This window comes from Hyla sarda, chromosome 2, assembly GCF_029499605.1.
Source record: "Hyla sarda isolate aHylSar1 chromosome 2, aHylSar1.hap1, whole genome shotgun sequence".
Lineage (NCBI taxonomy): Eukaryota > Metazoa > Chordata > Amphibia > Anura > Hylidae > Hyla > Hyla sarda.
Genome location: NC_079190.1, coordinates 344,753,661 through 344,765,692, shown reverse-complemented (window position 1 = coordinate 344,765,692; position 12,032 = coordinate 344,753,661). Strand labels below are relative to the sequence as shown.

Here is a 12,032-nt window from a genome sequence, read left to right as displayed (position 1 = left end):
GTACTGTATTTTTAGGATCAAAGTATGCAGAGCTGCTGGTTGGCTCACTGCTGGGGTTGAATGAAAACATTTAGTAAAGGCGGCCTACTAGGGTCGGTGATTTGGCTGAAGTACTAATGTGTTCTTAGCATTACTGCCAGTTAGGGAGAATAGAGAGGCTTTCATCTAACAGTCACCCCGTTATCGTTTTTGCTATGGCCGTTCTATGTCTGATATAGAAAAAGGAAATGTTGGCAAGAATAAGTCTGCAAGAGGATCATCACAATTGTGTTTGTATATGAGCAGTAGGTAATGGAGCTCTTTAAAAATTGTCTCTTCACTTATTTCTGTAACAATGTTGGAGATATGTTACCCTTAGCGCGGTCCTGTCAGCAGAAAAAACGTCACCAGGACTCCAGATGTACATTTAACCTCCATTGTCCTCTCCAGGGCCAAAAGTTATGTAAATGAGGCCTAGGAGGCATTCCCCAGCATGGCAAGAGCCCAGGTAAGTCCGGCCCATCTCCTCTTGGGCAGGATTTGTTTGAGAATGGAAATTTAAAGAGTTTTTTTCCAATATTCAAGAACAATATGGTATAGATTTCAAATATATTTTTAGGTACTATCAGGTCACGCATACTGCTCTACCGACAAGAATTGCTTCTCTATGCAGACTTAATAAATGAAACTTTGATGCTGGGACAAAGTTGCTTTTTTCTACAAAAATATTTCTAGAAAATGAGCAAAAATGGGAAATAACTGTGTGGTAGCTTTACACTTTGTGAAATATGTTGATGCCCAACCACTTTGGCAGAATGTGGGGACAATACTGAAGGGATATAGACAATCTCTATAGTGAAAATGATAGATTGATACAGTTCAAAAGTATTCATTAATTGTACTATTCACCAAATAACATCTTTAGAACAGAAACTATAACATGCAAGGGAGAGATTTCTTCCATTAGATTTGGAAGTGCCCTAAGGTCATGATGAGACTATATGAAGGAGTTGGGTTTAAATTTTTTTTTATAGATTAGAGGTTTTATAGACAAGAGGTAACATTAGACCGGAAAAATAGCTATTCTGGGGGAATCATCCTAGAAATAAAAAAAACAGTAACAAAGCTCTTTTTTCTTGCTCAAGTTATATCCTCAGTACATGGTTCGCTAGGACACCACCCTTTGTCGAAGCATGGAAGAAGCTTATATTCATGCATTTCTTTGCAAAGTCAGGAATAAAGACCCTCTCTGTTAGGTTGGATGGAGACCTTTGATGGACAGCCATTTTTAAGTCACTTCAGAGATGTTCGATTGGGTTCAAGTCGGCACCCATGAGGAAGTAGTCAGGAGTCGACATAACGTGTAGGGTTTCCGTCGACATAACGTGTAGGGTTTCCAGTGGAGCACTCATCCAGTCTGTATACCATCCTTCATTCCTCTATCTGGTCCTTGTCAACACAGTGTATTACTTTCCCAGACTTAAAGCTTGTATGTATTTCTGGTTGATTTTGGTTGCATATCTTATGTACAGTAGGACCAGATATGTATTTAAGTGATATGTGGATGAATGCTACTTGGGAGGGGTCCATGGCCCCCTTTTGTGGAGTTAGCTTTGGATTGCTGAGCCATTTTGTTAATTTTGCTAACTGTTGCCCTTATATCCATATATGTGATGTTTTGGTACTAATAAAGCTTTTCTATGTTCTTAATTACATGTAATGTGCACCATTTCTAGTGTTCTCTTTTCTTCTTGGATTTTGTAGAATTCTTTTTTTTTTTTTTGACTAGGGCAGCATCTTATTTGATCATGTAGGTTGAGCCCACATTTTCTTCTTCTGTTTTTTTTGCATGGGTTTAAGTCAGGGCTCTGGTTGGGCCACTCAAGGCCGTTCACAGAGTTGTCCTTAAGCCCCTCCCTTGTTTTCTTGACTGTGTGCTTAAGGTCATTGGGGGAGATTCATCAAAACTTGCAGAGGAAAAGTTGACCAGTTGCCTGTAGCAACCAATCATTCTTTCATTTTTAAAAAGGCCTCTGAAAAATAAAAGAAGCAATCTGATCTGATTAACTTTTCCTCAGCACAGGTCTTGATGAATCTCTCCCAATGTCTTGTTGGAAGGTAAAATTTCAATCCAGTCTGAGGTCTAGAGCAGTCCAGATCAGGTTTCTCTTAAAAAATATGTTGATAGGTTGAACCATTCAGTTTTCCCATAACCCTGACCAGTCTCTCTGGCCCAGCTGCTGAAAAACACAGCATAATGCTGCCACTACCATGCTTCAATCCAGGGATTGCATTGGATAAGTTATGGATAAGCAGTGCCTGGTTTTATCTAGACATGATGCTTAGAAATGTGGCCAGATACTTCAATCTTGATTTCATTAGACCAAATATTCTTGTTTCTCACAGTATGACAGTCCATTAGGTTCTTTTTTTCTTTTTTTTTTTTAGAGGATCAATGGAGCTTAGCCACAGTAACCATTGAGTTCTTGGTCACCTTTCTTACCAAAGCCATTCTCCACTGATTATGTAGTTTGATGGGGGGACCAGCTCTAGGAAGAGTCCTTGTTGTTCCACTGTGCTCTAGGAAACTTTCAGTGCACCCTTCTCCAGATCTTTGCCTCCACACAATCCTGTCTCTGGGGTCTACCATCAGTTCTTTCCACCTTATGGTTTGGTTTTTGCTCTCATATGAATTCTCAGCAGTAAGACCTTATATAGACAGGAGAGTGTCTTTCCCAGTCATATCCAATCAGCTGAATCTACCACAGGTGACTCCAATGAAGGTGTAGAAACATCTCTAGGATGATCAAGAGAATAGGAACTAGCTAAAAAGCTAAATTTCAAGTGTCATAGATAGCAAAGAGTCTTAAATACTTCAGTCTATGCAAAATTTAGCCAATTTTTTTTTTTTTAACAAGTTTCCAAAAATGTTTAAAATTACGTTCTTACATTCTGATTATGGGGTATTGAGTGAAGAATGATGAAAAAAAATCAAAATAAAAAAAATATGTTTTGTTTCTGTTATTTTAGCACGAGGCCCAACATAGCAAAATGTGAAAAAAGTGGTAGGGTTCGAAAACTTTCCGAATGCATTGTATGTCACAAAACATTTTCAATTTCTACCAACTTTATGAAACAAAATGAAAACATACAATGCTGTAAGGTACAACAATATTGCAGCTAATGCACCGTTATGGTAATCTGCATACAATACAAACAGTATAACATCCTCTTGTAATTTTGAAACAAAAATGTATATTACACCTTTATCGGGTATATATATATATATATATATATATATATATATATATATATATACATACTGTCCAATGTTTTTTTGCTTAGTCTGACCTTGTAAATTACCAGCGGCTTTGGCCTTTTGACAAGAATTTCCTGTTACCCACCAGTGGATTTTTATCTTTACAAACTGAGGAATTTTAAACAGAACGTCTTTTATTGCAGAGGTATTATGCCTTCTGGTACATGGTACATGTTAACTTAAAACATACGTCCAGCTGTTGGCTGCAGTCATTTCGGAAATGTCTATTTTTCAAAATTCTACTAGTCACTGAATATAATATAGAGGTAATCACATGCAAATTCTGCAGAATTAACCCTGTATACATGTTTGGGTTTAATTTATTTATTTTTTTTGCAGAAATTTCTGTAATAAATCTGCCATATTTAAATATTTCATAAGGTCACAACTATTACTACTAGTAATAATAACACTAATAATGAGAATGATAACAATAATACTTAGACAATGATAAGTAATAATGCATAGCTATCCTAACTACATATCCTTGATATAAACATTGCATAAATAATATACTTTTACTTACTTTCACTCTCATATCAAAATCTGTCAGTACCATGAAGAAATCATTGTAGGTCATGCCGTACTCCTTTCTTAATTCTGTGATCAACTCATTGTCCAGCAATTCATCATCTCCAATCACCTTCATTGGTTTTTCATTATCTACAGTAATAAATATAGAACAATTTAGTAACAGACATATTTACACATGTGCCTGAATACACAGCATGTTGCTTGTTAGATCAGCAGTTTTATCTTCAGAGCTGTTCTTCCTTCTGTAACTGAGTATTAATCACATCATACGTGAATTCTTTAGTGTGATAGCCTGGGGGAGTAGGGTATATGGGGTATAGCAGTATGGTGACTAAAGTGTGTCTGGTTAACCCTTGCTATTCGTGACGCCAGGGTGAGGGCTCCTCTGTAATGCTTATCCTACCGCCACCCTTCCCAAGAGCGATAGGGAGGTATAGAATAATTGAATGTCCACAACCAGAGAGTTTGCTGAAAACAGTTGGAACTTTAGTGAAGATTTTATGCAAGCTTCATAACCGGAACAGTCTCTATACATGCAAATTCTCTTGGAGATTGACAAAGATTGGGACCCTAAGCAATTTAGAGTCTTTAGGATAATATGCGCTGTTCCACTGGATTTAGGGGATTTAGTTGCGGTCGAGTAGTCATGCTAGCTTTAGCGGGGATTACTCACGGTTTAGTTCAGCTGAGGCCAGTAGGTTTTCAGGCCTAGCGTGTCTTTGAAAGTTGCGCAGATCTGTCCTGCTAGTCGGCATCCACGAGAGCAGCAACCCAAGAGAGCAATAATTGGCTACAGCTCCCTTATATGGGCAGGGGCTGGACTAGAACTAATTGGTCCAATACTTCTGTCAATCACCATTACAAAGGGTTATGGATAGCATGTTACCCAAGGACCTCCAAAGGTCCTCTAACATATCATAGAGGAATTAACATAGTCACATGACCGAAGGTCCTGCGATGCTAACAAGGTAAGTATACTATACATTATCTTAAATACACACATTATTAAATATATACACATATAAACACTATAGAATTAGAGCAGAAGGAGGTGACTAGGGGCTGTCCCACCTGGGGGACCCTATCTGAAAGTAGTAACTCTGACTTTGGGGACCATCACACAAGGTACGGTATGCAATATGGTACCGGGACACCACATTAGTTTATACACCTACATACTCGGATATACACAAGTGGTGGCTATGAGGAGTTGTAACTGTGGGTTGGTATGATGAGGGTCATAGTGATATGTCACTTAGCGGAGAAGTGCAACACAACTTCATTCCACTTACTTCTATGGAAAAATGCTGAACAAAACCCCAAAAGGTGTATCAAGGAAAGTTTCCCGACTTAACAGTCAGGCACTGGACCAGGCACTGGACAAAGCCCTTCTGCAACTTATCCCTATGTTAACCAGTTTGTGATTTTCTGATGAGTTAATACATCCTTGGAGCAGGACTAACTAGACAGGACTAGTGGAATTGTGGCCTATTTGTTGGAGCCTGACTTTTTGCTACACCTTAGTCTTACTACTCTAAGCCTCCTTATGCAGAGGGAGAGGAGCTGGCTAACTAATTTACTTTCCTGACTCTGGTCACGGCTCATCATGTAGCTATTGGTTATAAGTCCTTTGCTGTGACTAGATTCTGGTCTCTGAACATTTTAGCAGGATTTAACCTTTCACACACTGTAAGATGCCGTGTGTACATGTTATGACCGAAAAATACACAAATGTCCATATGCATATAAAAAACAGTCATATAGGTCTTCAAGTAGAGCACACATTTTACTGTCCAGCAAACCTTATAATACTTCAGCGGATTTTTCACCGTTGAAATTACACAGGGGAAAAGCTACTGCAGACAGACGAGAAGAGCCCGCCCCCTTTCAAATACGCAGCGGGAAACCCGCAAATAAATCCGCCCAGAGTACCAGAGGATCCTTCAGTGAGCCTAGTTCTGATACAATAATGGGCTTCTAATACAACAAACAAGTTTACAATGCAGATAACTTGTTCCCGACACCTTATGTTTTGGCTTCTGTTTTCTTCCTTTTTACTTTCTAAGACCTATAATGTTTAGATTTTTCCACTGAAATGAGAATCAAATTCCTTTTTTTTTTTTTTTTTTAAGTTTTAAGCATATGATAAAACATTTATACATAAAAAAAAAATAACTTTAGTCTGCCATTGTATGCAAAAAATGTAGGAGGGCGTTGGGGGCCCCAGCGCTTGGACCACCACAATCTAAGACTTATCCCCTATCCTGGGGATAGGGGATATGTTTTATTCCATGAGACTTCTCCGGGACATACTAAAAGGAATGACAAAGTGGAATGACCATAGACTTTAACAGGGGAGTGGAATGCCCATAGAGAATAATGGGCCAGAGTGGAATGCCCATAGAGAATAATGGAATTTGTTTTATTTGAATTAGAGACAAAACTGTTTGACATATCTAAGAAATCTTTATCAGACAAACTCTCTAAACTCAGTGACATTGTTTAATATTCAAATTAGGTAGAATTATCATTGTTTTCTGCAGAATGACAAGACGGGATTGCACAATGGAATGCCCATAGACTATAATGGGACGTGAAATATGAGCTCATTTGCATGTAAATCTGTGTTATTCAGATAAGTAAACTTTACCACGAGTGTTCCCCAGGTAGAGTAGCACATTGCTAAATGAAAATTACCTGGGATTATATCTGTTTTCTATGGAATAACAGGAAAATGGTAGAATGGAATGCCCATAGACTATAATGGGACATAAAATATGAGCTAATTTGCACGTTAATCTGTGTTATTTAGGAAATTCAACCACGAGTGTTCCCCAGGTAGAGTAACACATTCTAAAAGGAAAATTACCTGGGATTATAGTTGTTTTCTATGGAATAACAGGGATATGGTAGAATGGAATGCCCATAGACTATAATAGGAAGCAGAATTTGATGTGGAGTCTGAACCATTTAACATATCAAATAAATGTTTAGCGGCCATACTCTACATACTCAGTGGGATCATTTAAAAGTGAGATTTAGAGGGATTATCATTGTTTTCTATAAAATGACAAGGGTTATGACAAAATGGAATGCCCATAGACTATAATGGGACATAAAATATGAGCTCATTTGCACGTAAATCTGTGTTGTTTAGGACATTCAACCTTGCCCCGAGTGTTCCCCAGGTAGAGTAGCACATTCTAAAAATGAAAATTACCTGGGATTATAGCAGTTTTTTATGGAATAACAGGAAAATGGTAGAATGGAATGCCCATAGACTGTAATGGAAAGCAGAATTTGATATGGAGTCTGAACCCTTTAACATATCAAATAAATGTTTAGCGGGCATACTCTACATACTCAGTGGGATTATTTAAAAGTGAGATTTAGAGGGATTATCAGTTTTTTCTATAAAATGATGGGGGTAATGACAAAATGGAATGCCCATAGACTATAATAGGAAGTAAAATTTGAGCTCATTTGCACGTAAATCTGTATTATTTAGGAAATTCAAGCTTACCATAACTGTTCCCTAGGTAGAGTAGCACATTCTAAATGAAAATGACCTGGCATTATAGCTGTTTTCTATGGAATAACAGGAGAATAGTAGAATGGAATGCCCATAGACTATAATGGGAAGCAAAATGTGATTTGGAGCCTAAACCATTTAACATATCAAATTAGCCTTTACCACAAGTGTTCCCCAGTCAGGGTAGCATATTATTAAATGGAATTTACCTGGGATTGTAGCGGTTTTCTATAGCATGCAAAAGTGAATAACAAAATGGAATGCCCATAGACTATAATGGGAAACAATATTTAATGTGGAGCCTGGACCATTTAACATATTAAATAAATGTTAAGCAGGCATAACCTTCATACTCAGTGGGATTATTTAAAATTGTGATTGAGTGGAATTATAATTGGTTTTGATGAAAGCCTAAACCATTAACTTATCAAAATAGCCTGTACCACAAGTGTTCCCCGGGTAGTGTAGCACATTGTAAAATTGAAATTATCTGGAATTATAGCTGTTTCTTATAGAAGGCAAAGGGGGATGACAAAATGGAATGCCCATAGACTATAATGGGAAGTAAAATATGAGCTAATTTGCACGTAAATCTGTGTTATTGAGGAAATTCAACTTTACCACAGGTGTTCCCCAGGTAGAGTAGCACATTGTTAAATGGAAATTATCTGAGATTATATGTGTTTATTTTGGTATGTTTAACGCCGAGCCTCTGCTTCTGGACCGGAGCGCTCCCGGCGTTCCTGCCCTGTGCGCTCCCCGGGCAAACACGCTGACTGGGAGCGCAATTATGTTAACATGCTTGACGGAGATGTGGGTCTCATGGCAGGTCGTGCCCACACGTGATCAACGTCCCGTTCCTACTCACAGGTCCCCGCTCGGTCCTTTGTTCTGCCTGTGTCCCGGCGCGCGCGTACCTGCTCTTTAAGGCACGCGCGCTGGCTCTCTGAAATTAAAAGGGCCAGCGCACCAGTGATTGGTGCCTGGTCCTAATTAGTAAATTAGTCAAAAGTATAACAGTGGCCTGCCCATCATGCCCTTGCCGGATCTTGGTTGCAGTATTGCTCTTGAGAAAGCTTTTATTGTTTATTCCTTGCCCGTTGCTGACCTGTTGCTATTGGCTACCACCTGTGAACCGTTGCGGCCTGCCCTGACCTTTTGCTACGTCTGACCTTTCCTCTGCCTGTCCCTTCTGTACCGTGCCTATCTCAGCTGCCAGAGAGGTTGAGTCGCTATGGGGGGAACGAACTGGGGGTTACCTGCCGCAGCAAGTCCATCCCGCTTTGCGGTGGGCTCTGGGGAAAACCAGCAACCCCTTAGACTCCGTTCCCTTGGTACGGCCCACGTCATCTCTGGCATAGCGGATCCAACACCAGCATCCCGCTTCTATCTCACAGTCCGGATCCTGAAAGTATGCAAAGGTCAATGCAAAATGGAATGCCAATAGACTATAATGGGAAGCAAAATTTGATGTGGAGTCTGAACCATTTTACATATCAAATAAATGTTTAGCAGGCATCCTGTGCAAGTTTAGTGGGGTTATTTATATTTAAGATTGAGTGGGATTATAATTGGTTTCTATAAAATGTCAAGTGGAATGACACAATGGAATGCTAATAGACTATAATGGGAAGCAAATTTTGATTTAAAGTATGAACCATTTAACATATCAGATACATCTTAAAAGTACAGTCCCACATTCCACTTAAGCAGCCTATTTCATGCTGTGCAAAATCTCCTGCTGCAGCGGGAAATACGCTGCATAATTCCTGATCACCATACACACAGGGCTCTCTGGCAGCAGCCCTGTGTGTACAGTGAGTTTGGGAGGTGAGGTCACGTGTCACAGTCACGCTGACGCATGGTCCTGCCTCCAAGACTCGCTGCGCACACAGGGCTGCTGCCAAAAGGTAAATTCCATTTAATAATATGCTACCCTGACTGGGGAACACTTGTGGTAAAGGCTAATTTGATATGTTAAATGGTTTAGTCTCCAAATCACATTCTGCTTCCCATTATAGTCTTTGGGCATTCCATTCTACTATACTCCTGTTATTCCATAGAAAACAGCTATAATCCCAGGTAGTTTTTCTTTTAGAATGTGCTACTCTACCTAGAGAACACTTGTGGTAAGCTTGAATTTCCTAAATAACACAGATTTACATGCGAATAAGATCATTTTGTATTTCCCATTATAGTCTATGGGCATTCCATTTTGTCATTTCCCCCATTATTTTATAGAAAACAATGATAATTCCTCTAAATCTCACTTTTAAATATGAAGAGTATGCCTGCTAAACATTTATTTAATACGGTAAATGGTTCAGACTCCACATCAAATCCTGCTTCCCATTATAGTCTATGGGCATTCCATGCTACCATTCTGACAGTATTCCTTAGAAAAAGGCTATAATCCCAGGTAATTTTCTTTTTACAATGTGCTACTCTACCCGGGGAACAGTAGCAGTAAAGTTTAATTTCCTAAATAACACAAATTTACATGCAAATGAGTTCAAATTTTACTTCCCATTATAGTCTATGGGCATTCCATTTTGTTGTTTAACTTTGCATTCTATAATAAACAGCTATAATCCCAGGTAATTTCCATTTTACATTGTGCTTCTCTACCCAGGGAACACTTTTTTTTGGTAAAGGCTACATTGATATGTTAAATGGTTTAGGCTCAAAATCACATTTTACTTCCCATTATAGTCTATGGGCATTCCATTCTGCCATTTTACTGTTATTCCATAGAAAACAGCTATAATTCCAGGTAATTTTTCTTTTACAATGTGCTACACTACCTGGGAACACGTGTGGTAAAGTTTAATTATCTAAATAACATAGATTTACTTGCAAATGAGCTCATATTTTACATCCCATTATAGTCTATGGGCATTCCATTTTGTCATAACCTTGTAATTTTATAGAAAACAATGATATTCCCTCTAAATCTCACTTTTAAATAATCCCACTGAGTATGTGGAGTATGCCCGCTAAACATTTATTTGATATGTTAAATGTTTCAGACTCCACATCAAATTCTGCTTCCCATTATAGTCTATGGGCATTCCATTCGACCATTTTCCTGTTATTCCATAGAAAACAACTATAATCCCAGGTAATTTTCATTTAACAATGTGCTACTCTACCTGGGGAACACTTGTGGTTGAATTTCCTAAATAACACAGATTTACATGCAAATTAGCTCATATTTTATGTCCCATTATAGTCTATGGGCATTCCATTCTACCATTTTCCTGTTATTCCATAGAAAACAGATATAATCCCAGGTAATTTTCATTTAATAATGTGCTACTCTACCTGGGGAACACTTGTGGTAAAGTTTACTTATCTGAATAACACAGATTTACATGCAAATGAGCTCATATTTCACGTCCCATTATAGTCTATGGGCATTCAATTGTGTAATCCCATCTTGTCATTCTGCAGAAAACAATGATAATTCTACTTAATTTGAATATTAAACAATGTCACTGAGTTTAGAGAGTTTGTCTGATAAAGATTTATTAGATATGTCAAACAGTTTTGTCTCTAATTTAAATATAACATATTCCATTATTCTCTATGGGCATTCCACTCTGGCCCATTATTCTCTATGGGCATTCCACTCCCCTGTTAAAGTCTATGGGCATTCCACTTTGTCCTTCCTTTTAGTATGTCCCGACTTCTCCTTTAATTTTAATAATGGCGAATGGTGAATATCAGGTGCTGGGTGGTGGGATTATACAGTTAGCTAATGTGTATTGGGCAGATACACTCCTCAATATAAAATATACGAGAGGGTGCATCAAGAAACCATAAGAAGGTGTGTATCAGGGCACCCTAAACTATTAATTGGCAGTGAAGTTGGCCACAGGTCCTCTTTGGTGCTATGAAGCACAATCTGCCATTAAAGTTAGGACTGTAGCTATATGCTCTTGTATAGGGCGCACCCTATTAAGTGCCGGCCCTGTCTCTCTTACAGTAAGTAGGCCTCACCATGTGAGTGGGCCCAGGGTCACAGCCCTCCTGCTAGTTACACTTCTGATTGGTGGTTCTCCTTTAAACACAGAGATTATTTGATAGAAAAGGAGAAATATCTTCCTGTTTCCATGTTTTTACTTTATAACAGGAATAATGTCTAGGTTTTGCAGTAAATGACCATTCTCAGGTAATAATCAGACAAAACATTGGGATTTACATAGTAATTAGATGCAGGTAGACTGACAAGCAATATAACTGTAATGTAATTGTGAGCATATGTTTTCCTACATCAATTTATATACTTCATTTAAGTGAACAGTAAATATTGTAAATCTCTATAAAATGTGTTTAATGAACCTCAGGGAATATATTTAAAAAAATACCTGTAACTCTATGAATGCCACTATTATTTTTAAAGGTTTAGATAATGAATTGTTAGACAATGACTTCATGTAAAATCAGGTTTTCATTACACATATTGTGGTAGATGTTTTAAAACCTGTCCAGAGAAAAAGTTGCTGAGTTGTCCATAGCAGCCAATCAGATTGTTTCTTTCATTTTTCAGAGGCCTTTGCAGAAATGAAAGAAGGGATCTGATTAGTTGCTATGGGCAACTCAGCAATGTTTCCTCTTGACAGGTTTTGATAAAATTCTCCCATTATCTTTTTATGTGAAAAGTCT

The 12,032-nt window shown here is 38.2% G+C and overlaps 1 protein-coding gene across 1 annotated transcript in view; it reads right to left on the bottom strand.

Annotated features, from left to right (window-relative positions):
• Positions 1-12,032, bottom strand: part of CCDC80 (coiled-coil domain containing 80) — a 105,434-nt gene that overhangs the window by 49,534 nt on the left and 43,868 nt on the right. The window contains exon 4 of the mRNA XM_056558185.1: positions 3,825-3,961. Coding sequence (XP_056414160.1) covers positions 3,825-3,961 — 137 coding nt within the window. The remainder of the gene's footprint in view (positions 1-3,824; positions 3,962-12,032) is intronic.